General features: G+C 45.0%; 1 protein-coding gene across 1 annotated transcript in view; it reads left to right on the top strand.

Annotated features, from left to right (window-relative positions):
* LOC121570166 (xylosyltransferase 1-like) overlaps window positions 1-25309 on the top strand; it is a 50856-nt gene extending 25547 nt beyond the window's left edge. The window contains exons 5-12 of the mRNA XM_041881665.2: window positions 441-521; window positions 755-971; window positions 1433-1609; window positions 13985-14086; window positions 16380-16543; window positions 21281-21476; window positions 22212-22545; window positions 24823-25309. Coding sequence (XP_041737599.2) covers window positions 441-521; window positions 755-971; window positions 1433-1609; window positions 13985-14086; window positions 16380-16543; window positions 21281-21476; window positions 22212-22545; window positions 24823-25145 — 1594 coding nt within the window. The 3' untranslated portion in view covers window positions 25146-25309. The remainder of the gene's footprint in view (window positions 1-440; window positions 522-754; window positions 972-1432; window positions 1610-13984; window positions 14087-16379; window positions 16544-21280; window positions 21477-22211; window positions 22546-24822) is intronic.
* The last annotated feature ends 1202 nt before the right edge of the window (window positions 25310-26511 follow it).

The raw sequence follows: 26511 nt of genomic DNA, 5'->3' as shown, positions 1-26511 counted from the left end.
CTTGCTTGCTGTTTTTAGCCAACTAGCGGAGTAGCCTACAGCCAACTGGCAAATATGCAGTCGTTTTTCATTGAAATTCGCTAACAGCGGTGCTAATGCTTTCGAACGTAAATCTCGTTTCCTTTTACAACAATGGGAAGACAACAAGAAGAAGAAAATCCCTGCTATTGCCCCCTTGTGTATGTTGCTATTCGGGTGTCTAGGAACACATGGACCGGCGAGGGAATCATGTTACAAAAGGTGCACATAGCTAAAAAAATCTGACTTCACCCAAGAGCACGCATGCGCCTAGATCTAGGCACGTTGAGTGTGTGGAAACCGTAAACCTTTCATACCTACAGTGCCTGGTTAGGGTCCAAGGGGTTGATTTGGAATTGGGCCTATGTGTGCTCCCCGTTGATTGGCTGTGTGACTGATTGACAGTTGTCTGCCCTCCCCAGGACCAATGAGCAGCTGGTGGGTTTCCTGACAAAGTACCGGGACATGAACTTCATCAAATCCCACGGCAGAGACAACACACGGTGAGACACATGACAGACTCTCCTCTCTCTCTCTCTCACTCTCCTCTCTCTCTCTCTCTCTCTCTCTCTCTCTCTCTCTCTCTCTCTCTCTCACTCTCCTCTCTCTCTCTCCTCTCTCTCCTGTCTCTCCTCTCTCTGTCACACACTCACTCACTAAATATCATCTCCTAAACCTATATACCAAATGTAGGTAGTAAACTAATGGTGTGTGTGTGTTTGTGTGTCCTTTCCAGGTTCATCCGTAAGCAGGGTCTGGACCGGCTCTTCTTCGAGTGTGACACACACATGTGGCGCCTAGGCGACCGCAAGATCCCAGAAGGCATTGCGGTGGACGGAGGTTCCGATTGGTTCCTTCTGAACCGCATGTTTGTGGATTACATCATCAACTCTCAGGATGAGCTGGTCGTCAGCATGAAGCGCTTCTACGCATACACACTGCTGCCTGCCGAGGTAACACACACACATGCACACACACGCACACACACCTATAACACACACACATCTGTTGCACACACACACTACGCAATCACCACAAACTGCACACTACTGACTATCTATCTAACATATTTTCACCCCCCCCACCTCACTGTGAGAGTATGGTGGACAACAACCTGCATATCAACAATGTATTAATACACCCCCCCTCTCTCTCTCTCCCCTCTCACTCTCTCTCTCTCCTCTCACTCTCTCTCTCTCTCTCTCTCTCTCTCTCTCTCTCTCTCTCTCTCTCTCTCTCTCTCTCTCTCTCTCTCTCTCTCTCTCTCTCTCTCCCTCTCTCTCTCTCCTCTCCTCTCTCTCTCTCCCTCTCTCTCTCTCTCTCTCTCTCTCTCTGTCTCTCTCTCTCTCTCTCTCTCTCTCTCTCTCTGTCTCTCTGTCTCTCTCTCTCTCTCTCTCTCTCTGTCTCTCTCTAGTCGTTCTTCCACACAGTACTAGAGAACAGTGCTTTCTGTAAGAGTATGGTGGACAACAACCTGCGTATCACCAACTGGAACAGGAAGCTTGGCTGTAAGTGTCAGTACAAACACATCGTCGACTGGTGCGGCTGCTCCCCCAACAACTTCAAACCTCCAGACCTGCCACGCTTTCAGGTGAGACACACACACACACACACACATACTGAGCTGTACATCTCAGTACGAACTCCATCTCTCTGCCAAGAGTATGAAGTATGAAACAGAGTAGCTTAGCTCTAGCTGGCTAACTTCTATGAACCAGAGTAGCTTAGCTCTAGCTGGCTAACTTCTATGAACCTGAATAGCTATGTGACAGCTGGCTAACTTCTATGAACCAGAATAGCTATGTGACAGCTGGCTAACTTCTATGAACCTGAATAGCTTAGCTCTAGCTGGTTAACTTCTATGAACCTGCATAGCTATGTGACAGCTGGCTAACTTCTATTAACCTGAATAGCTTAGCTCTAGCTGGTTAACTTCTATGAACCAGAATAGCTTAGCTCTAGCTGGCTAACTTCTATGAACCTGAATAGCTTAGCTCTAGCTGGCTAACTTCTATGAACCTGAATAGCTTAGCTCTAGCTGGCTAACTTCTATGAACCAGAATAGCTTAGCTCTAGCTGGCTAACTTCTATGAACCTGAATAGCTATGTGACAGCTGGCTAACTTCTATGAACCAGAATAGCTTAGCTCTAGCTGGCTAACTTCTATGAACCAGAGTAGCTATGTGACAGCTGGTTAACTTCTATGAACCAGAATAGCTTAGCTCTAGCTGGCTAACTTCTATGAACCTGAATAGCTTAGCTCTAGCTGGCTAACTTCTATGAACCTGAATAGCTTAGCTCTAGCTGGCTAACTTCTATGAACCAGAATAGCTTAGCTCTAGCTGGCTAACTTCTATGAACCTGAATAGCTATGTGACAGCTGGCTAACTTCTATGAACCAGAATAGCTTAGCTCTAGCTGGCTAACTTCTATGAACCAGAGTAGCTATGTGACAGCTGGCTAACTTCTATTAACCTGAATAGCATAGCTCTAGCTGGCTAACTTCTATGAACCAGAATAGCTATGTGACAGCTGGCTAACTTCTATGATCCTGAATAGCTTATCTCTAGCTGGCTAACTTCTATGAACCTGAATAGCTTAGCTCTAACTGGCTAACTTCTATGAACCTGAATAGCTATGTGACAGCTGGCTAACTTCTATGAACCAGAATAGCTATGTCACAGCTGGCTAACTTCTTTGAACCTGAATAGCGTAGCTCTAGCTGGCTAACTTCTATGAACCAGAATAGCTTAGCTCTAGCTGGCTAACTTCTATGAACCTGAATAGCTTAGCTCTAGCTGGTTAACTTCTATGAACCAGAATAGCTTAGCTCTAGCTGGCTAACTTCTATGAACCAGAATAGCTTACTCTAGCTGGCTAACTTATATGAACCAGAATAGCTTACTCTAGCTGGCTAACTTCTATGAACCTGAATAGCTTAGCTCTAGCTGGCTAACTTATATGAACCAGAATAGCTATGTGACAGCTGGCTAACTTCTATGAACCTGAATAGCTTAGCTCTAGCTGGCTAACTTCTATGAACCAGAGTAGCTATGTGACAGCTGGCTAACTTCTATGAACCAGAATAGCTTAGCTCTAGCTGGCTAACTTCTATGAACCAGAATAGTTATGTGACAGCTGGCTAACTGGCTCTCTGCGGCACAGCAAATGGACAAGAATAACTTAACGTTCACAACTAAGCGCTCCTGTCTGTACTTATAGCCTGTGGTTACTTTATTCATCTAACAACCGTTCCAGGGCCAGTGGTGGTTGAGCTCCTGATGGTATTGATGATGACTTGGCCAGGGTAAACTGATCCTAAGTCAGCAGTTCTGGGTCAGTGTGTGAGCGGTGGTTGCTGTAGAGCCTTATAGCTGGTGGTGAGTGGTTGTCAGGGTTGTTATTATAATAATGTTGGGGTTGTTGGACTGTAGAGAGGCCTTATGTAGCACTGACCGAAGGGTAACACACACACACACACACGCACAGTGGTTTTTAGGGTTTTCATTCAATTGAGTTTCCTGGACAGTGAGCTCGTCTTTAACCCTGAACCTCCCAGCTGAGTGCAGCTACGCCCACCACACCCCCTCACATCAGACCGTGCCACAGGTACACGTGCACATAGATTCTCTCTCTCTCTCTCTCTCTCTCTCTCTCTCTCTCTCCAGTGTGGTAGTTGGTACTGCATTCTGTTGATTTTATATCCCGCCTACTGTGTGGGGTGATTGGCAGTAGCGTGGGCCAATCACCAGTCAGCACCACATTGATGTTCCATGTACAATAAACATTATGGAAAGAAGGTTTGTTGTGGTTCTTCTACCCACGTCCTCCACATCAGCTGTACAGTGAGTTATTAGTTAGATTCACAGTGCTAGCCAGATTTAGGTTAACTGGTTTTTATTATTATTACATGTACAGCTAGTGAAGTTTTTCAATGGGATCTATCCATAGGGGGAGCCTGGTCAACTGAAATGTCTGACCTTGTCCAACAGTCTGACTGTGAACATCTGTACGAAAACCAAAGTAAGGGAGACATAGATATTATTAAAAAAACAACTGTTGATGCAATATGGGGAAAAAATGGGTGGAGGAGATTAATCCTAAACCCAAATTGAAAATATTTTGTTTGATTAAGGGTGAATTTGTGTGTGAGAGATATATTATGTATAACCTACCTGAAAGCAAGCGATCGCTATGTGCACAGGTAAGATCAGGGATATTGCCTCTGTGTATTGAAACAGGTCGGTATTGTGGTGAAATGGAAGATGAAAGACTATGTAACTATTGTGACCTCGAAGAAATAGAGAATGAAACTCATTTTATCCTCTATTGCCCTTTCTACCACTATATACGCTAGGTCTTATTCCAGAAAGCACACCAGATATACCCTGGCATGATGTGGCTGAGCGATGAGGAGAATCTGAAATGTTTTTTTGTCCATTGTGTATTTCCATTTACGGAATATTTAGATAAAGCCTGGAATAAAAGATACAGGGCTACCTGTAATTAAATTATTAAGATATTTAGCTTCTATGTGGTAAATGGCACGTGTGTATATAAATTGTGTATAGGCTTGTCTCCTATATGAATCTTCTCTTTATGCCAGACTGGGTTCAAATGCCTTCGGTTTCTTTTTTCTGTACTTATTTATCTGTATATGTTGTGTATGTATGTATGTATGTATGTATGTTATGTATGTATGTATGTATGTATGTATGTATGTGTGTGTATGTGTAGGTATGTATGTATGTGTGTATGTATGTATGTATGTATGTATGTATGTATGTATGTATGTATGTATGTATGTATGTATGTATGTATGTGTGTGTATGTATGTACAGTACCAGTCAGAAGTTTTAGAACACCTACTCATTCAAGGGTTTTTCTTTATTTTTACTATTTTCTATATTGTGGAATAATAGTGAAGACATCAAAACTATGAAATAACCCATATGGAATCATGTAGTAACCAAAAAAGTGTTAAACAAATCCAAATATATTTTATATTTGAGATTCTTCAAATAGCCACCCTTTGCCTTGATGACAGCTTTGCACACTCTTGGCATTCTCTCAACCAGCTTCATGAGGTAGTCACCTGGAATGCATTTCAATTAACAGGTGTGCCTTCTTAAAAGTTAATTTGTGAAATGTCTTTCCTTCTTAATGTGTTTAAGCCAATCAGTTGTGTTGTGACAATGTAGGGGGGGTATACAGAAGAAAGCCCTATTTGGTAAAAGACCAAGTCTATATTATGGTAAGAACAGCACAAATAAGCAAAGAGAAACGACAGTCCATCATTACTTTAAGACATGAAGGTCAGTCAATCTGGAGAATTTCAAGAACTTTGAAAGTATCTTCAAGTGCAGTCGCAAAACCATCAAGCGCTATGATGAAACTGGCTCTCATGAGGACCGCCACAGGAATGGAAGACCCAGAGTTACCTCTGCTGCAGAGGATAAGTTCATTAGAGTTACCAGCCTCAGAAATGGCAGTCCTGTTACTGTATGTGTATATATACAGTGTGTATGTATGTGTATATATTATTTTACTGCTCTAGCGATATAATTATTGTTTGGATAAACTTATTTACTATTATGTATAGATTTTTACCTTTAAATTGTTTCACTCTTTATGCGATGCGAACATTTCATTTATTCATCCATCCATTCATTCATTCATTAATTCATTCATGTAGGCCGTACTCGGCAGCTAAAAGCTTAATTGCAGCACATACAAGCCATTTGAACAAAAAACAATAAAACATTCTGCAAGTCAGTCAGTCAGGATGGGAGCTGATGGACAGATGGTAATCTGGGAGTTGAAACAGATCAGATAGTATTCAGAACGGAGGAAGCATTGATGGAGGAAGCTCCCTCCTGACTGAAGGAAGCATTGTTGGTGGAAGGTAGCCTAGCGGTTAAGATCATTGGACCAGTAACCGCTGGTTCGAATCCTCGAGCCGACTAGGTGAACAATCTGTCAATGTGCCCTTGAGCAAGGCATTTAACCCTAATTGCTCCTGTAAGTCGCTCTGGATAAGAGCGTCTGCTAAATGAGTCAAATGAAAAAATGAATGGTCTCAGAGGGAGCCGGTCAGTCAGTCGGAGAGACAGTAAGCTGCTGAGGTGATTGAGCATTAGCTAACGTTAGCTCACACTCTGTGAAGATCTCAAACCACGACAATATTCAATCACTCTGCAAGACTAAAATTAGGTTGATGGTAATGTTTACACTTTGCACAATTAATTTGCACTATGAAAATGTCACTATAAATCTATTTCTTTATGTAACCATGTAACCTTATTTTACTTCTGCTCTTTTTTTTCTCAACACTTTTTTTGTTGTTGTTTTATTTTTACTTTTTTTGTTAAAAATAAATGCACTGTTGGTTAAGGGCTGTAAGTAAGCATTTCACTGTAATGTCTGCACCTGTTGTATTCGGCGCATGTGACCAATACAATTTGATTTGATTTGATTTGATTTGATATACCGTGATGTACTGTAATGTATAAGGTCCAATGTGTTCGCTGTTAAATTATAGCAGTAGTAGTAGTAGTAGTAGTAACAGTAACATTAGTAGTAGTATTAGCAGTTGATGTAATAGTATTAATTATTAGTAGTAGACAAAGTTGTTGATTTACATGTTGGTTTGTATGAATCTAAGGTATATGGAAGCAGTACTGCATGTTGTGCGGGTGTAAGCAGGTCAAGATTATTAGGATAAGAAGATGCAGAATCTTCAGACCACAAAGTAAAAAAACACCTCTTTACATTTGTTAAGAGAATTTCTATCTCTAATTCAACCTAAGCTTGAATCATTACCAGAGGTTGTAAGGCTCTAGTTTTAATCATAAATTATTCAAGGTCCACAACCAACAAGAATGATCTGTCTTTTTATTCATGGAGAGCTCTGGCGCCAAAACCCATACACTCCTGTTTTATACCTCTTGACACACAAAGGCACTTTGCTCCGCCCACCTTTAGGAGGCTTTCTTAAACAGTTTCCACCTTTCTCCTTCACCCTGGAATGTTTAGTCCCGCCCCCCCCTCTGTTAGTGGGTTGATAATTGTAACACAGTTTACACATTTATACTGTATTTGGGGTGAAATCCTTTAGTCATTATTCTTAAAATACAAATTAATCTAACAATCCACCCCTTTGACTAAAGGTCTTCACATTCAGGATAAATGTATTTTACAAGCATGATTAATCTCAGAGATCACGTCAGAACTAATAAACATTTCATCCAATTGCGGTCTTTCAGGGTCCAAATCCTCGTCATCCACCAAGCCTGGAGGATCGTTTTCACATTCCCCTGGTCAGAGTCCGGAGTCAGTCCATCTCTCATCATTGTTTAGATACTGCATTTCACCAACGCCTGACTCCCCAATCCTCGGACACAGGGAACAAGACAACAACCACATAATACAAGAATACCCATACAAACACTGACCGCTCCTAAGATGGTGGCTGCTATGGTTTTCCATTTACCAAATATTTCCTCAAACCACCCTATCCACGATGTACTAACTTCTGAGTTCTCAGTTCATTCTTCACTTAGTGCAGTTAATTCTGTAAGAGCTCTGGTGACTGTCCCATCCAGTGTGGTGTTGTTAGGGATAAATGTGCAACAATGGTTTATCATTCTATAGACACCGGCCCTTTCTGCCTGATCTAGAACCAACCTCTACTAAGTTATGAGCGGGATGGCGGATAATCGCTCGGAGATCCCCTTTACTGCATCTCTAGTCTGGTCAATAAATCGTTGTTGGTTGTAATAGATATAATTTATCCAATCCATATTTTTGTTTATTGTCACCCACCAGAAAAATGTTGTGGTAAAACCCTCCCATATTTGATTCATAGCTTTGTATTAGTCTGGAACACCCCTGGGGATGCCTATACCATCTATCCAAATTGGGCTATTTCCTTCCTGACCTATGTTTCTCCTCCTCCTGATTATTCTTCCTGTCACTGGTCTTTGATGACTAATTCTTACAGGTTTGGACCAACAATACTGGTGCACAAGTACCCACCCATCTTTCTGGTAATGTCTGTCGAATGCTCCCTTTGTTAGTGCATGCCCACCACACATCAGTCAGAGGGATGGTAAGGTTCCTAATTTTTCCCCTCCCTTCCTTATCTAAATCAGTCACATTAATTATCTCTTTACAGCCATCAAAATCACCCAAGTTACGGGTGCCATTTCTATGTCTGTAACACTGGTATTCGCCAGGAGTTAAAGTGAATCTAGGTGGGCTGGCCGAGTATGTCAATTTTGCCAGCCCAATCCCTGTGCAATTGGGCTCTTTTTGATTGGACCCCAGGTCTAATACACAGGGAAACATTGCCTTTGGCATTGGGGCGGTCAACATTGTCGGTCGCCCAATGGAGCATGCATAACAATTGGTCTCCCCCAAGGCCCTGGCGGTGTACTTCATCCACTTTAACCAGAGATTCTCATCAGGGACCCCCTCCACTTCCCCCTGGTTCCATTCTTGGAGGAGAAAATCTTTCATAGTGGACGGGTTAGTCGAATTGACTCCGTCATCCCTTGACTGATCTACTCGGTCTATTGCTGTTAGTGGATCAATGACAGTACCTGTGCCCTCCATATCTTTTGACTCCATCAAATGTAATCTTAGACAAGTATCCCATCCGTATTCGTCCGCGCAAGCCCAGTAAGTTATTTTCATGTCCTCTTTAGTGACCTTTACTATTGTTACTACCATCTCCGTGGGGATGTCGTTATACCTTCTTATCCTCCATCTGGACATCCACCCCCCCGTCTCATATCTCCTGAGTGGCGCAGTGGTCTAAGGCACTGCATCGCAGTGCTAACTGTGCCACTAGAGATCCTGGTTCGAATCCAGGCTCTGTCGCAGCCGGCGCGACCGGGAGACTCATGGGCGGCGCACAATTGGCCCAGCGTCGTCCAGGGTAGGGGAGGGAATGGCCGGGCAGGGGATGTAGCTCAGTTGATAGAGCATGGCGTTTGCAACGCCAGGGTTGTGGGTTTGATTCCCACGGAGGGCCAGTATTTAAAAAAATATGTATTCACTAACTGTAAGTCGCTCTGGATAAGAGCGTCTGCTAAATGACTAAAATGTAAATGTAAAATATCTCCGTCCCCCAGTATGTCTAAATACCTGAGCCCAGGAACAATCCGCCGAGGGAGCTGAACATAAATACAATGGGATCTTATAATCCCACGTTGCTTGCTTATCCGTCCTGATAAGATCCCTAATCCTAATTTTGAATCTTACTCCCCACCCTTCTCTGACTCCTATTTTGTAGATCACTCGTCCTTGACGGTCAGTATGTCGGGTCGCTACCCTTTTATTTCTTAATAATGGTAAGGCCATGGTGGATCTTGACATACCAAGACTATTGCCGAGACTATGATGCAGCTCAGGGTCACCCATATTCCCAAAAACCGCCAACCCTCTCCTGCCTTTAGTCCTTCTGCTTGGTACCACCCCATACTCACACCCTAAGAACACACTACAGTGATGATAGGTCGGGGTAGGAGATCTTTGTTGACAGAGGTGATCCCCGGACCCTATTGGTCTAGTTCTGCTCTCCAACTCTGTGTGTGTTTCAGTGGTGCTTGTATGTGGTCTTACCTCTTGCAGTGGGTAACATGGACCCAGGTTCCTCTCTCTGCTATTCTAATGGCAAAGGCGGTGACCAATATAACCTGATAGGGCCCTTCCCAACAGGCCTGCTTCCAGTTTCCCTTCTTTTAGGGACTGGATGCTCACCAGTCACCTGGTTAGATAGAGTGGGTCACCTTCTCCTTTAGTTCACCTGTGGGGCACAAAACCTCTGACATACGTGTGGTTAATAAACTATCTTCACACATGTTCAGATTAATATAACAATTTCTGACTACATTCTCTTTCTAGACTGTATCTAAATTTTTTTTTTTTTTAAGTATTTTGTCCTCTCCTTCGTATATTATTTAATCCTACAATTAGCCTCTTCCCCCCTCTTGACACATAGTTCTGCTCATGTGTCAATATTACCACCTACCTAAACATTCCCTTAGGTAATTTATCAACCAATTGCCATGCCTTTCATTTTTGAGATTGTCTTTTGCTTCTTTATTGTTCCTCCCACTTCCTTTGTCTTTATGGCGGCTAAATTCGACTTTCATTCAGTTCAGAATCAATTAGTAATCCAATCAATCAATCTCTTATCTTGTAAAAACACTTATGTTTAGTTCAAACTCTGTTCTACCCCGGCTCTCCCGGGCTTGACCTGAAGACTGATTGTTGGACATGACAAGTCCATATTTAGGTCACCTAAGTCTTCTGCCTAGCAACAAAGAATAAAAACCTCTATGTTCGTGATTAACCCAGTTATCTCAAATAGCCCACCCAAAAAAACCCTCATCATCTTTAAATCACGACCAATGTCATATCCCTCTTTACTCTCTACCATTTGGGTAACATCCCTGATATATGTATAAAAAGCTAAGACTGTTTGGGAAGAGAGCAACAACATAAACTGTTCTTCCTTCTTAGAGTTCCAAATGATGTTACCATGGGCTGCCATTGCCTTCCCATAGATAAGATCACTTAATTTACCAGTATGCAGTACATAATGGGGCGGCAGGTAGCTTAGTGGGTAAGAGCGTTGTGCCAGTAACCGAAAGGTCGCTGGTTCTAATCCCCGAGCCGACTAATCCCCGAGCCGTGAAAAATCTGTCGATGTGCCCTTGAGCAAGGCACTTAACCCTAATTGCTCCTGTAAGTCGCTCTGGATAAGAGCGTCTGCTAAATGACTAAAAAAAGTAAAAAAAATGTAGAGCTCTCCATGAATAAAAAGACAGATCATTCTTGTTGGTTGTGGACCTTGAATCATTTATGATTAAAACCAGAGCCTTACAACCTCTGGTAATGATTCAAGCTTAGGTTGAATTAGAGATAGAAATTCTCTTAACACATTTTTACATTTTAGTCATTTAGCAGACGCTCTTATCCAGAGCGACTTACAGTTAGTGAGTGTATACATTTTTTTATTCATACTGGCCCCCCTGGGAAACAAACCCACAACCCTGGCGTTGCAAGCGCCATGCTCTACCAACTGAGCTACACGGGTCTTTCCATCAGCATCATCTTTTCATGTGTGGTACTTTACCACATCAGCTAACTCTGCTCTGACACTTCAGTCCTCCAGCAACTCAGAGGGAACTACATTTACATTTACATTTTAGTCATTTAGCAGACGCTCTTATCCAGAGCGACTTACAGTTAGTGAGTGCATACATTATTTAATTTTTTTATACTGGCCCCCCGTGGGAATCGAACCCACAACCCTGGCATTGCAAACGCCATGCTCTACCAACTGAGCTACATCCCTGCCGGCCATTCCCTCCCATACCCTGGACGACGCTGGGCCAATGGTGCGCCGCATGGGCCCCAACCATGGGCCCCAACTAGATGAATAGATACAGGGCTATACAGTTCTAAACAGTTCTAAACAATTCTAAACAGTTCTAAACAGTTCTACACAGTTATATACAGTTATATACAGTTATAAACAGTTATAGAACCTTTATATAACCTTTAAATAACCTTTATATAGCCTTTATATAACCTTTATATAACCTTTATATAACCTAACCTTTTTCATTTTACTTGATATAACGTTTAATATATAAGGTCCAATGTGTTTGCTGAAAGTCAACATAAAGTTAATTGCAGTAGTAGTAGTAGTAGTAGTAGTAGTAGTAGTAGTAGTAGTAGTAGTAGTAGTAGTGGTTTAGTATTTACATGTTTTTTTATGGTAAAGATGATATACAGTGAGGGAAAAAAGTATTTGATCCCCTGCTGATTTTGTACGTTTGCCTATTGACAAAGAAATGATCAGTCTATAATTTTAATGGTAGGTTTATTTGAACAGTGAGAGACAGAATAACAACAAAAAAATCCAGAAAAACGCATGTCAAAACTGTTATAAATTGATTTGTATTTTAATGAGGGAAATAAGTATTTGACCCCCTCTCAATCAGAAAGATTTCTGGCTCCCAGGTGTCTTTTATACAGGTAACGAGCTGAGATTAGGAGCACACTCTTAAAGGGAGTGCTCCTAATCTCAGTTTGTTACCTGTATAAAAGACACCTGTCCACAGAAGCAATCAATCAATCAGATTCCAAACTCTCCACCATGGCCAAGACCAAAGAGCTCTTCAAGGATGTCAGGGACAAGATTGTAGACCTACACAAGGCTGGAATGGGCTACAAGACCATCGCCAAGCAGCTTGGTGAGAAGGTGACAACAGTTGGTGCGATTATTCGCAAATGGAAGAAACACAAAAGACCTGTCAATCTCCCTCGGCCTGGGGCTCCATGCAAGATCTCACCTCGTGGAGTTGCAATGATCATGAGAACGGTGAGGAATCAGCCCAGAACTACACGGGAGGATCTTGTCAATGATCTCAAGGCAGCTGGGACCATAGTCACCAAGAAAACAATTGGTAACACACTACGCCGTGAAGGACTGAAATCCTGCAGCGCCTGCAAGGTCCCCCTGCTCAAGAAAGCACATATACAGGCCCGTCTGAAGTTTGCCAATGAACATCTGAATGATTCAGAGGAGAACTGGGTGAAAGTGTTGTGGTCAGATGAGACCAAAATCGAGCTCTTTGGCATCAACTCAACTCGCCGTGTTTGGAGGAGGAGGAATGCTGCCTATGACCCCAAGAACACTATCCCCACAGTCAAACATGGAGGTGGAAACATTATGCTTTGGGTGTGTTTTTCTGCTAAGGGGACAGGACAATTTCACCGCATGAAAGGGACGATGGACAGGGCCATGTACCGTCAAATATTGGGTGAGAACCTCCTTCCCTCAGCCAGGGCATTGAAAATGGGTCGTGGATGGGTATTCCAGCATGACAATGACCCAAAACACACGGCCAAGGGAACAAAGGAGTGGCTCAAGAAGAAGCACATTAAGGTCCTGGAGTGGCCTAGCCAGTCTCCAGACCTTAATCCCATAGAAAATCTGTGGAGGGAGCTGAAGGTTCGAGTTGCCAAACGTCAGCCTCAAAACCTTAATGACTTGGAGAAGATCTGCAAAGAGGAGTGGGACAAAATCCCTCCTGAGATGTGTGCAAACCTGGTGACCAACAACAAGAAACGTCTGACCTCTGTGATTGCCAACCAGGGTTTTGCCACCAAGTACTAAGTCATGTTTTGCAGAGGGGTCAAATACTTATTTCCCTCATTAAAATGCAAATCAATTTATAACATTTTTGACATGCGTTTTTCTGGATTTTTTTGTTGTTATTCTGTCTCTCACTGTTCAAATAAACCTACCATTAAAATTATAGACTGATCATGTCTTTGTCAGTGGGCAAACGTACAAAATCAGCAGGGGATCAAATACTTTTTCCCTCACTGTAGTTGTTTTTATGGTATAGATGATATACTTGTTTTTATGGTATAGATTATATAGTTGTTTTTATGATATAGATTCAATAGTTTGAGTATGTCAAGAACTGCAACGCTGCTGGGTTTTTCACGCTCAACAGTTTCCCGTGTGTATCAAGAATGGTCCACCACCCAAAGGACATCCAGCCAACTTGAGAACTGTGGGGGTGCAACTCATTATTAGGAAGGTGATCTTAATGTTTTGTCCATTCAGTGTATATGAACTACAACAAAAGCTTCTCATGGTAGATTGCAACAATCATTACAATCATCATAGCAGCTGAATCAAAGCTGACAGATATTTGACAGTCATTTATGATCTATGTATTTATGGCAGATAAGCCCTAGTCATGACATCGTGACATCATCAACCCGTGACCATCTGTACCCACCACACCCCCCACATCAGACAGTATCACATACACATGTACATAAATAAACGTATACTCTCTCTCTCTCTCTCTCCCTCCCCGTCTATCTCTTTCACTCTCTCGTTCTGTCTCTCTCCCTCCTTCCTCCACAGCAAACGTCCAGGCCTACGTTTTTCGCCCGTAAGTTTGAGGCTAGCGTGAACCAGGAGATTGTTACCCAGCTGGACAGCTTCCTATTTGGCCCTTATCCGCAGGTGGGTGGAACACACAGCGTACACACACACAGAGCACACACACTGCTCCCTGTCCTCCAGGACACCCCAGCGTTCTACTATAACACTGCTTCCTCTCCTCCAGGACACCCCAGGGTTCTACTATAACACTGCTTCCTCTCCTCCAGGACACCCCAGGGTTATACTATAACACTGCTCCCTCTCCTCCAGGACACCCCAGGTTACTACTATAACACTGCTCCCTCTCCTCCAGGACACCCCAGGGTTCTACTATAACACTGCTCCCTCTCCTCCAGGACACCCCAGGTTAATACTATAACACTGCTTCCTCTCCTCCAGGACACCCCAGGGTTCTACTATAACACTGCTTCCTCTCCTCCAGGACACCCCAGGGTTCTACTATAACACTGCTTCCTCTCCTCCGGGACACCCCAGGGTTCTACTATAACACTGCTCCCTCTCCTCCAGGACACCCCAGGGTTCTACTATAACACTGCTTCCTCTCCTCCAGGACACCCCAGGGTTCTACTATAACACTGCTTCCTCTCCTCCGGGACACCCCAGGGTTCTACTATAACACTGCTCCCTGTCCTCCAGGACACCCCAGGGTTCTACTATAACACTGCTCCCTCTCCTGCAGGACACCCCAGGGTTCTACTATAACACTGCTTCCTCTCCTCCGGGACACCCCAGGGTTCTACTATAACACTGCTCCCTCTCCTCCAGGACACCCCAGGGTTCTACTATAACACTGCTTCCTCTCCTCCAGGACACCCCAGGGTTCTACTATAACACTGCTTCCTCTCCTCCGGGACACCCCAGGGTTCTACTATAACACTGCTCCCTGTCCTCCAGGACACCCCAGGGTTCTACTATAACACTGCTCCCTCTCCTGCAGGACACCCCAGGGTTCTACTATAACACTGCTTCCTCTCCTCCGGGACACCCCAGGGTTCTACTATAACACTGCTTCCTCTCCTTCAGGACACCCCAGGGTTCTACTATAACACTGCTTCCTGTCCTCCAGGACACCCCAGGGTTCTACTATAACACTGCTCCCTCTCCTCCAGGACACCCCATGGTTCTACTATAACACTGCTCCCTCTCCTGCAGGACACCCCAGGTTTCTACTATAACACTGTTCCTCTCCTCCAGGACACCCCAGGGTTCTACTATAACACTGCTTCCTGTCCTCCAGGACACCCCAGGGTTCTACTATAACACTGCTCCCTCTCCTGCAGGACACCCCAGGGTTCTACTATAACACCGCTCCCTCTCCTGCAGGACACCCCAGGGTTCTACTATAACACTGTTCCTCTCCTCCAGGACACCCCAGGGTTCTACTATAACACTGCTCCCTCTCCTCCGGGACACCCCAGGGTTCTACTATAACACTGCTCCCTCTCCTCCAGGACACCCCAGGGTTCTACTATAACACTGCTCCCTCTCCTTCAGGACACCCCAGGGTTCTACTATAACACTGCTTCCTCTCCTCCAGGACACCCCAGGGTTCTACTATAACACTGCTCCCTCTCCTCCAGGACACCCCATGGTTCTACTATAACACTGCTCCCTCTCCTGCAGGACACCCCAGGTTTCTACTATAACACTGTTCCTCTCCTCCAGGACACCCCAGGGTTCTACTATAACACTGCTTCCTGTCCTCCAGGACACCCCAGGGTTCTACTATAACACTGCTCCTTCTCCTCCAGGACACCCCAGGGTTCTACTATAACACCGCTCCCTCTCCTGCAGGACACCCCAGGGTTCTACTATAACACTGCTCCCTCTCCTGCAGGACACCCCAGGGTTGTACTATAACACTGCTCCCTCTCCTGCAGGACACCCCAGGGTTCTACTATAACACTGCTCCCTCTCCTCCAGGACACCCCATGGTTCTACTATAACACTGCTCCCTCTCCTCCGGGACACCCCAGGGTTCTACTATAACACTGCTCCCTCTCCTGCAGGACACCCCAGGGTTCTACTATAACACTGCTCCCTCTCCTCCAGGACACCCCAGGGTTCTACTATAACACTGCTCCCTTTCCTGCAGGACACCCCAGGGTTCTACTATAACACTGCTCCCTCTCCTCCAGGACACCCCAGGGTTCTACTATAACACTGCTTCCTCTCCTCCAGGACACCCCAGGGTTCTACTATAACACTGCTTCCTCTCCTCCAGGACACCCCAGGGTTCTACTATAACACTGCTCCCTGTCCTCCAGGACAACCCAGGGTTCTACTATAACACTGCTCCCTGTCCTCCAGGACACCCCAGGGTTCTACTATAACACTGCTCCCTGTCCTCCAGGACACCCCAGGGCTCCAGTCGTACTGGGAGAACGTGTATGATGAGACGGACAGCGTAGTCAGCCTATCAGACAGCCAGCTCACTCACTACCACGCCTTCACACGCATGGGCCTATCACGGGCCTCCATGTCACTGCAGGGCCACGCCGACGACGACAGCTGCAGGTCAGTCCGGAAGGTGTGGATGTGTAGGCGTGTGCGCGTGTGTGTGTGTGTGTGTGTGTGTGAATAACTCCTCAATTCCAAACCAACCCCTAACACCACCCTGTACACACTGGTTAGAACAAAAAGGATTGGATAGGGCCCTGTCCAAAAACAACCCCTACTCCCTAGACACTTGTACAGAGCGGAGAATGTTTGGACAGGTTTAGTAATATGAAATAAAATCCCATCTAGCCTATCAGAGGGAAAGGTGGAAAATATCACCACATTGCTTGTTATACCTCACTGTCTTACAGCCGTCTGCACTGTCACGTTCAAATAATACACCTGTCTGAAGACAATGTATTATACGGTGCCTTTAGAAAGTATTCACACAACTTGACGTTTTCCACATTTTTGTTGTGTTACAGCCTGAATTTACTGTCCTACATACAATAGCAATAACTGATCGTGACACTTCAGTCCTCCAGGAACTCAGAGGAAACTAGGTGAATAGATACAGTACCTTCAGAAAGTATTCACACTCCTTGACTTTTTCACAATTTTGTTGTGTTACAGCCTGAATTTTTAAATGGTTGAAATTGAGATTTTTGTCTCACTCACTGTCCCACACACAACACCCCATTGTTGGTTAAGGGCTTGTAAGTAAGCATTTCACGGTAAGGTCTACACCTGTTGTATTCGGCTCATGTGACAAATACAATTTAATTTGATTTGATCTCTGTACCCCACACATACAATTATCTGTAAGATCCCTCAGTCGAGCAGTGAATTTCAAACACAGATTCAACCACTAAGACCAGGGAGGTTTTCCAATGCCTCACAATGAAGGGCACCTATTGGTAGATGGGTAAAAAAAAAAAAAAAAGCAGACATTGAATATCCCTTTGAGCATGGTGAAGTTATTAATTACACTTTGGATGGTGTGTCAATACACCCAGTCACTACAAAGATGCAGGCGCCCTTCCAAACTCAGTTGCCGGAGAGGAAGGAAATCGCTCAGGGATTTCACCATGAGACCAATGGTGACTTTAAAACAGTTACAGAGTTTAATGGTTGTAATAGGAGAAAACTGAGGATGGATCAACATTGTAGCTACACCACAATACTAACCTAATTGACAAAAAATTCTAAAACATGCAACCTGTTTGCAATAAGGCACTGAAGTAAAACTGCAAATAATGTGGCAAAGAAATTAACTTTATGTCCTGAATACAAAGCGCTATGTTTGTGGCAAATCCAACACAACACATCACTGAGTACCACTCTTCATCATGTTATGGGAATGCTTGTCATCGGCAAGGACTAGGGAGTTTTTTAGGATAAAAAGAAATGGAATAGAGCTAAGCACAGGCAAAATCCTAGAGGAAAACCTGGTTCAGTCTGCTTTCCAACAGACACCGGGAGACAAATTCACCTTTCAACAGGACAATAACCTAAAACACAAGAACAAATCTACACTGGAGTTGCTTACCAAGAAGACAGTGAATGTTCCTGAATGGTTGAGTTACAGTTTTGACTTAAATCTACTTAAGAATCTATGGAAAAACCAGAACATGGTTGTCTAGCAATGATCAACAACCAATTTGACAGAGCTTGAAGAATTTTGAAAATAATAATGGGCAAATATTGCACAATCGAGGTGTGGAAAGCTCTTAGAGACTTACCCAGAAAGACTCATAGCTGTAATCGCTGCCAAAGGTGATTCTACAAAGTATTGACTCAGGGGTGTGAATACTTATGTAAATGAGATATTTTTGCATTTCATTTTCAAGACATTTGCAAATATTTCTAAAAACCCGTTTTCACTTTGTCATTATAGGTTATTGTGTGTAGATGTGTGAGAAATGTTTTATTTTTTAAAATACATTTTGAATTCAGGCTGTAACATAAAATGTGGAATAAGTCAAAGGGTATGAATACTTTCTGAAAGCACTGTACCTATCAAAATCCTCTCAGATCTCCACAAGGGCCTAAACCAGTGTTTCTTCATCCTGGTCCTGCATGGGGACCCAAACTGATGAACATTCTAGACACCTGATTCCACTAATCAACTCATCAGACGTCAAACCTTTTGATTAGTGGAATCAGGTGTCTAGAATGTTCACCAGTTTGGGTCCCCATGCAGGACCAGGATGAAGAAACACTGGTCTAGGGTTTAGGGGCTAAGGTTTAGGGGCTAGGGGTTGATTCTGGACAGGGTTTAGGGGCTAGGGGGTTGATTCTGGACAGGGTTTATGGTTTAGGGGCTAGGGGTTGATTCTGGACAGGGCCTAGGGGCTAGGGGTTGATTCTGGACAGGGTCTAGGGTTTAGGGGCTAGTGGTTGATTCTGGACAGGGCCTAGGGTTTAGGGGCTAGGGGTTGATTCTGGACAGGGCCTAGGGTTTAGGGGCTAGGGCAGTGGTTCACAAACTGTGGGGTGTGCCCGAGGGGTCGGCGGGGGGGGCTGCACAGAGTTAAATAAAATGCAAACTTTCCACCCTCATAATGTGCAGCATCTCCTGACCACAGAGTTTAAATAGCCACTTGTTTTTTCCATCATCAACATGTTTTTCTGTGTGGTATTTGACCACCTCTGCTCTGCTCTGACACTTCAGTCCTCCAGCTACTCAGAGGAAACCAGATCTCATCATTACCAGGGTAGGAGCTAGGTGTTATCTAGCAGAGGAAACCAGATCTCATCATTACCAGGGTAGGAGCTAGGTGTTATCTAGCAGAGGAAACCAGATCTCATCATTACCAGGGTAGGAGCTAGGTGTTATCTAGCAGAGGAAACCAGATCTCATCATTACCAGGGTAGGAGCTAGGTGTTATCTGAGCAGAGCGAAACCAGATCTCATCATTACCAGGGTAGGAGCTAGGTCTTATCTAGCAGAGGAAACCAGATCTCATCATTTTACCAGGGTTTGGAGCTGGTGTTATCTAGCAGAGGAAACCAGATCTCATCATTATTTGCCAGGGTAGGAGCATTTTCCTCACTGTAGGTGTTATCTAGCAGAGGAAACCAGATCTCATCATTACCAGGGTAGGAGCTAGGTGTTATCTAGGGATCATTGCCCGCATCCCAAATAGCACCCTATTCCCTATGGGCTCTGGTCAAAAGTAGTGTACTACAGTATGGAATAGGGTGCTATTTGGGATGCAGCCTCTATGGCTGCGTTTACACAGGTAGCCCAATTCAGATATTCTTTTCCACTAATTGGTCTTTTGACCAATCAGATCAGATTGTGAAAAGATCAGATGTGATCGGTCAAAAGACCAATTAGTGGAAAGGATATCTGAATTGGGCTGTCTATGTAAATGCAGCCTAAAGTGCAGAGAAATATCTCTCGCTCTCTCTCTGTCTGTCCTTCTGTCTGTCTGTCTGTCTGTCTGTGTAGGTGCGTGTGTGTGTGTATGTTGCAAGAGGTCCAAATCAAATATGGAGATTAACTTGTTACATTTAGACAAACAGGCCTCAGTCTCTCAGACTGGCTTTTTCCAGTCATATAAGTAGTGGGGATGACTGTGTGTAGGTTTTGGGTGCAGTGTGTACACAGGCACAAGGACACACTTGTTGCTGGTTGGGTGTGTGTGGGGGGGGGCGGTGAGGGGTGAGAGTAGAGTGATCTCTCTGTTCCTCACAAGCTCCTGTGACTCCAGCCTAGTTAGCTCTGACGTGTGTTTGAGTACCATGAAGTGAACATGACTGTGTCTGCGTACATTTGGGTGGATGTGTCGTGGAAATTACCACTAAGGACCCCAAAGTCAAGCTTTAAAGTAATTTATGTTTATTCACGCCAGCGGAGAGATTACAGACAAACAGCACTTCATGCGGAGGTTAGTCAGAAGCTCCGACAAGGCATTTCCCCCTCAGCATATTTATACTATCGCTACGGGTTACACAAAGATAGCCAAGTGCATCCTTTCTCAGCGAAGCGTTTGCTCCCAGAGACCGGCTGCAGAGGAAGAGAACACCTGGCAACCACAGAGTCTGGGTGTTCAGACAATATTTCCACTCTCCTTGTGAGAACAAACCTCAGACACCCTGTCTGTCTACAACAGGCGCTTTTCTAAGTATGCAACAGGTCAAACATGTATGATAAGTGTGTGACACTGTAAGCAGAAAGACAACAGTAAAATTCCACTACAGATGTCTGTGGATATTTGGGTGGATGTCTGTGGATATTTGTGTCACGATCGTTGAGAGACGGGTCAGACCAAGGTGCAGCATGGTATGCGAACATGTTTATTAAACTCAATAAACATAAACAAAACAAGAACCAACGTAACGTGAAGTCCTCAGGCTATACACATACAAGCCTAAACACGGAACAAGATCCCACAACCAAGGTAGGCAAACAGGCTACTTAAGTATGATCCCCAATCAGAGACAACGAGCAACAGCTGTCTCTGATTGGGAATCACACCCGGCCAAACATAGAAATACAATACCTAGAACATAAACATAGAAATCTTAAACATAGAGGGGGGGGGGGTTGAGAGTAGAGGGATCTCTCTGTTCCTCACAAGCTCCTGTCACTTCAGCCTCGTTAGCTCTGACGTGTGTTTGAGTACCATCAAGTAAACATGACTGTGTCTGCGTACATTTGGGTGGATGTCTGTGTACATTTGGGTGGATGTCTGTGTACATTTGGGTGGATGTCTGTGTACATTTGGGTGGATATCTGTGGATATTTGGTTGTGTGGGTATTTGTGTGTAACTGTACTGTGTATGTATATATTTGGGGTTTCCCAGGTATATCTCCAGGGGCCACCCGGTGTCTGTCCACCTGTACTTCCTGTCAGACGTGTTCCAAGGCTACCTGGTTCGTCAATACGCTAGTAACCTAGCAACCAGCCAGATAGAGACCCTAGAGACTTGGGTCACCCATAGCAACCACTTCACCCTGGCCCTGACAACGAAAACACTCAACAGACTACAGTTTGCAGAGGTGAGACACCCACGCCCGCACACACACACATTCACACTTTAAATGTAACCTTCTGCAAACATCTGCAGCCTCTAGCATCCCTGATCCCTGGTACCTGGGAGACAGATAGATGGTCGTTCTGTCCATGCTGAAACAGGCTTTGGTACCTGGGAGAGAGAGAGAGAGACGGTGGTTCTGTCCATGCTGAAACAGGCTTTGGTACCTGGGAGAGAGAGAAGGAGACGTGGTTCTGTCCATGCTGAAACAGGCTTTGGTACCTGGGAGAGAGAGAGAGAGACGGTGGTTCTGTCCATGCTGAAACAGGCTTTGGTACCTGGGAGAGAGAGAGAGAGAGACGTGGTTCTGTCCATGCTGAAACAGGCTCTGAGTTACTAGAGTTGTTAAGTGTCTTTATTGGCAGGTTGCTGCTGCCCCCTAGGGATGACATGTGGTACTGGATGTGTCCTGTCACGTTATAGCTGAAATACTCATTAAGATTACCATTTGTTAACAGGCAAATCGTTTAAAAAAATTAAGTAGTGCACAGGGTGTCATTCAGGGGACTTAGTTTCCACCTGGTTAGCCTGCTGTAAATCCTTCCCTTCTCTCACTTCTTCAATCTACAGTATCTCCATATTCATTCAAATCAATCCTCTGTTTATTGATCTATATATATATATATATATATATATATATCTTTCTCTGTCCCCCTCCCTCCCTCCCCTGCTCCTCCCAACCCACCCCTCCTACTCTCAGGTGGGTACAGACTGGGACGCCAAAGAGAGAATCTTCAGGAACTTCGGAAGCCTCCTGGGCCCCATGGAGGAGCCTGTTGCCATGCAACGCTGGGGCCGGGGGCAGAACGTCACGGTAACCGTCGTCTGGGTGGACCCCACCAACGTCATAGCCGCCACGTACGACATCCTGGTGGACGGCGGGGCAGAATACACACACTACCGGCCCCCGTTAACCCTCCCGTTACGACCTGGTGTGTGGACGCTACGCGTTCTGCATCACTGGAACCTACTAGCCTCCACCAGCTTTGTGGTTTCACCCCTGGAGTACCACGACCAGCAACCTATACGCCAGGGTAAACACACACACACACACACAGCTAAGCACTTGGACACACAAACGCGCACACGCACACACACACCCACACCCACACACACAATCATAGCGCTCAAAGGCATTCTCTGCCTCTGCTGTCAACACAAGGCCTATAGAGAGATATAGCACCCAGTCACATATTAATCCACACACACACACACACCTCTGTCTGAATAAAGGTGCTGTGGGGAAATGTCCATGATGTGTGGGTACAGTAGGTGTGTGGAGTCCAGTGGAATTCTCAACTTCACCTCTAGGACTGACACTGGACTGATCACTAGAACCTGGACACCTCCCCTACATACAGTGCATTCGGGAAAGTATTCAGACCCCTTGACTTTTTCCACATTTTGTTACGTTACAGCCTTATTCTAAAATGGATTAAGTAAACTTTTTTTTCCTAATCAATCTACACTCAATACCCCATAATGACAAAGCAAAAACAGGTTTTTAGAAATGTTTGCAAATGTATTACAAATTTTAAAAACTGAAATACCTTATTTACATAAGTATTCAGACCCTTTGCTATGAGACTCGAAATTGAGCTCAGGTGCATCCTGTTTACAGTGATCATCCTTGAGATGTTTCTACAACTTGATTGGAGTCCACATGTGGTAAATTCAATTGATTGGACATGATTTGGAAAGGCACACACCTGTCTATATAAGGTCCCACAGTTGACAGTGTCAGAGCAAAAACCAAGCCATGAGGTCGAGGGAATTTTCCGTAGAGCTCCGAAACAGGATTGTGTCGAGGCACAGATCTGGGGAAGGGTACCAAAACATTTCTGCAGCATTGAAGGTCCCCAAGAACACAGTGGCCTCCATCATTCTTAAATGGAAGAAGTTTGAAACCACCAAGACTCTTCCTAGAGCTGGCCGCCCGGCCAAACTGAGCAATCGGGGGAGAAGGGCCATGGTCAGGGAGGTGACCAAGAACCCGATGGTCACTCTGACAGAGCTCTAGAGTTCCTCTGTGGAGATGGGAGAACCTTCCAGAAGGACAAACATCTCTGCAGCACTCCACCAATCAAGCCTTTATGGTAGAGTGGCCAGATGGAAGCCATTCCTCAGTAAAAGGCACATGACAGCCCGCTTGGAGTTTGCCAAAAGGCACCTAAAGACTCTCAGACCATGAGAAACAAGATTCTCTGGTCTGATGAAACCAAGATTGAACTGAATGCCAAGCATCACATCTGGAGGAAACCTGGCACCATCCCTACGGTGAAGCATGGTGGTGGCAGCATCATGCTGTGCGGATGTTTTTCAGTGGCAGGGACTGGGAGACTAGTCAGGATCGAGGCAAAGATGAACGGCGCAAAGTACAGAAAGATTATTGATGAAAACCTGCTCCAGAGCTCTCAGGACCTCAGACTGGGGCGAAGGTTCACCTTCCAACAGGACAACGGCCCTAAGCACACAGCCAAGACAATGCAGGAGAGGATCTGCAGAGAAGAATGAGAGAAACTCCCCAAATACAGGTGTGCCAAGCTTGTAGTGTCATACCCAAGAAGACTGCTGTAATCGCTGCCAAAGGTGCTTCAACAAAGTACTAAGTAAAGAGTCTGAATTCTTATGTAAATGTGATTTCTGTTTTTTCTTTTTAATAAATAGCTAAAATAAAAAATAAAACAGTTTTTGCTTTGTCATTGTGGGGTATTGTGTGTAGATTGATGAGGGGAAAAAAATATTTAATCATTTTTAGAGTAACAAAATGTGGAAAAAGTCAAGAGGTCTGAATACTTTCTGAATGCACTGTACATCACCTGGAACACACAAACACACACACACAACACACACACAACACACACACACACTCACAGTAAACGCATTCACAGCTGCGCATGTTGGCTCGCTTTTGAATGACAGGCATTAGCAACAACATCAATGCTAATTATTTCATTAGCGCTTTCTGTCACCGATATGTCACCTAGGGATAGTAAGAAAGAGTCTGTGACACACAGCCTCTCACAGTTACACCTCCAGAACATCTGCTATGTGGATGTCTGCCAACGCTGGTTAATGCTGGTTAACACTCGACCTGATTTAATCTTCATTTAATAAATAACAATACTAGAACATTGATATAAACATTATTACATAAATTATCTTATTTTCTAGCTCATTGTTTGACACAAAGGCCTATCCTGTAACTCCTAGATGGAATTTAAATAGATTATCCCCTCCTTACCCCCCCTCCTCCTCCTTACCTCCCTCCCCCCCTTCTCCCCCCTTACCTCCCTCCCTCCCCTCTCTAGAAGACACAGTGAAGTTCCACAACGGCCCGGTCCATAACTCCTACATGGAGCAGAGTTTCCACGGCCTCAACCCCATCCTCAACCTCCCCGTGCACCTAGGACAGGTGGAGGAGGCGGAGTTTAACGCATCACTGACGGGGGCGGAGCTCCAGAGCTGGGTGGACCGTCTCCTGGCGGGGGTGTGGTCTGCGGCAGACGTGTGTTCTCAGGGTCCTAGCTCGTGTCCCGTTATGCAGCGGTGTCGGGAGACGGGATGGAGCGCGCTCAGTCCCGACCTCAAGTCTGATCTGGGCCCGCCCCGAGGGAACGGACGGATTAGGTAGCACCGTCGCCACGGCTACTGCTGCAGCCACTCAATGGCTTGGAGGATGAACTGACAGGAAACGTTTTTGTGTGTTGTGCACCATAGCTATCGTTAGATGGTCTGCTGTGTCCCAAATTGCTCCCCCCTATATACTGAGTGTACAAAACATTAAGAACACCTGTTCTTTCCATGACATAGACTGACCAGGTGAAAGCTATGATCCCTTATTGATGTCACTTGTTAAATCCACTTCAATCAGTGTAAATGAAGGGGAGGAGACTATTTAAGCCTTGAGACAATTGAGACATGGATTGTGTATGTGTGCCATTCAGAGGGTGAATGGGCAAGACAAAAAATTGAAGTGCCTTTTTAACGGGGTATGGTAGTAGGTGCCAGGCGCACCGGTTTGTGTCAAGAACTGCAACGCTGCTGGGTTTTTCACGCTCAACAGTTTCCCGTGTACTAAGAATGGTCCACCACCCAAAGGACATCCAGCCAACTTGACACAACTGTGGGAAGCGTTGGAGTCGACATGGGCCAGCATCCCTGTGGAACGCTTTCAACAGCCAACGAATTGAGGCTGTTCTGAGGGCAAAAGGGGGGTGGGGGGGGCTACTCAATATTAGAGAGCTGTTCTTAATGTGTTGTACACTCAGCGTCTAGTGCACTAACATAGGGCTCTGGTCAGAAGTAGTGCACTATATAGGGAACAGGGTGCCATTTGGGACGCAGACGTGGTGTTTGGGTATGGGAGAAGATTGAATGCATTGGATTACTGTGTGAACCCTGTCAACACCAAACATGGCGTAACTCAGGAGCTGGGTAGTAAAGAAGGTTAGAAGGAAAGCCGTAGACTGACACCAAGAAGAAATTAGATAAGGGGCAAGACATCTTCAGCATCAGGTGGCGCCACCTGCTGTCTGGGAGGCTAAACTGACTCTAGGATTAGTTCCATTTGATTTATTGATTTGTGTGTCCAAAATGGCACCCTTTTCCCTATGTAGTTTACTACTTTTGACCAGTGCCCTAAGGGGAATAGGGTGCTATTTGGGACACAACCTCATGCCTGGAGAAGAAGATGGAGGAAGTGTACACGACGCCGCCCTCTGAAAGGAAGGAGAGGAGGTGGACACGACGCCGCCCTCTGAAAGGAAGATGGAGGAAGTGGACACGACGCCGCCCTCTGAAAGGAAGATGGAGGAAGTGGACACGACGCCGCCCTCTGAAAGGAAGGAGAGGAAGTGGACACGACGCCGCCCTCTGAAAGGAAGGAGAGGAAGTGGACACGACGCCGCCCTCTGAAAGGAAGGAGAGGAAGTGGACACGACGCCGCCCTCTGAAAGGAAGATGGAGGAAGTGGACACGACGCCGCCCTCTGAAAGGAA

This window comes from Coregonus clupeaformis, chromosome 7 (genome assembly GCF_020615455.1).
Source record: "Coregonus clupeaformis isolate EN_2021a chromosome 7, ASM2061545v1, whole genome shotgun sequence".
NCBI lineage: Eukaryota > Metazoa > Chordata > Actinopteri > Salmoniformes > Salmonidae > Coregonus > Coregonus clupeaformis.
The sequence above is the reverse complement of the archived record's forward strand: the minus strand, read 5'-3'. Positions and strand labels throughout refer to the sequence as shown.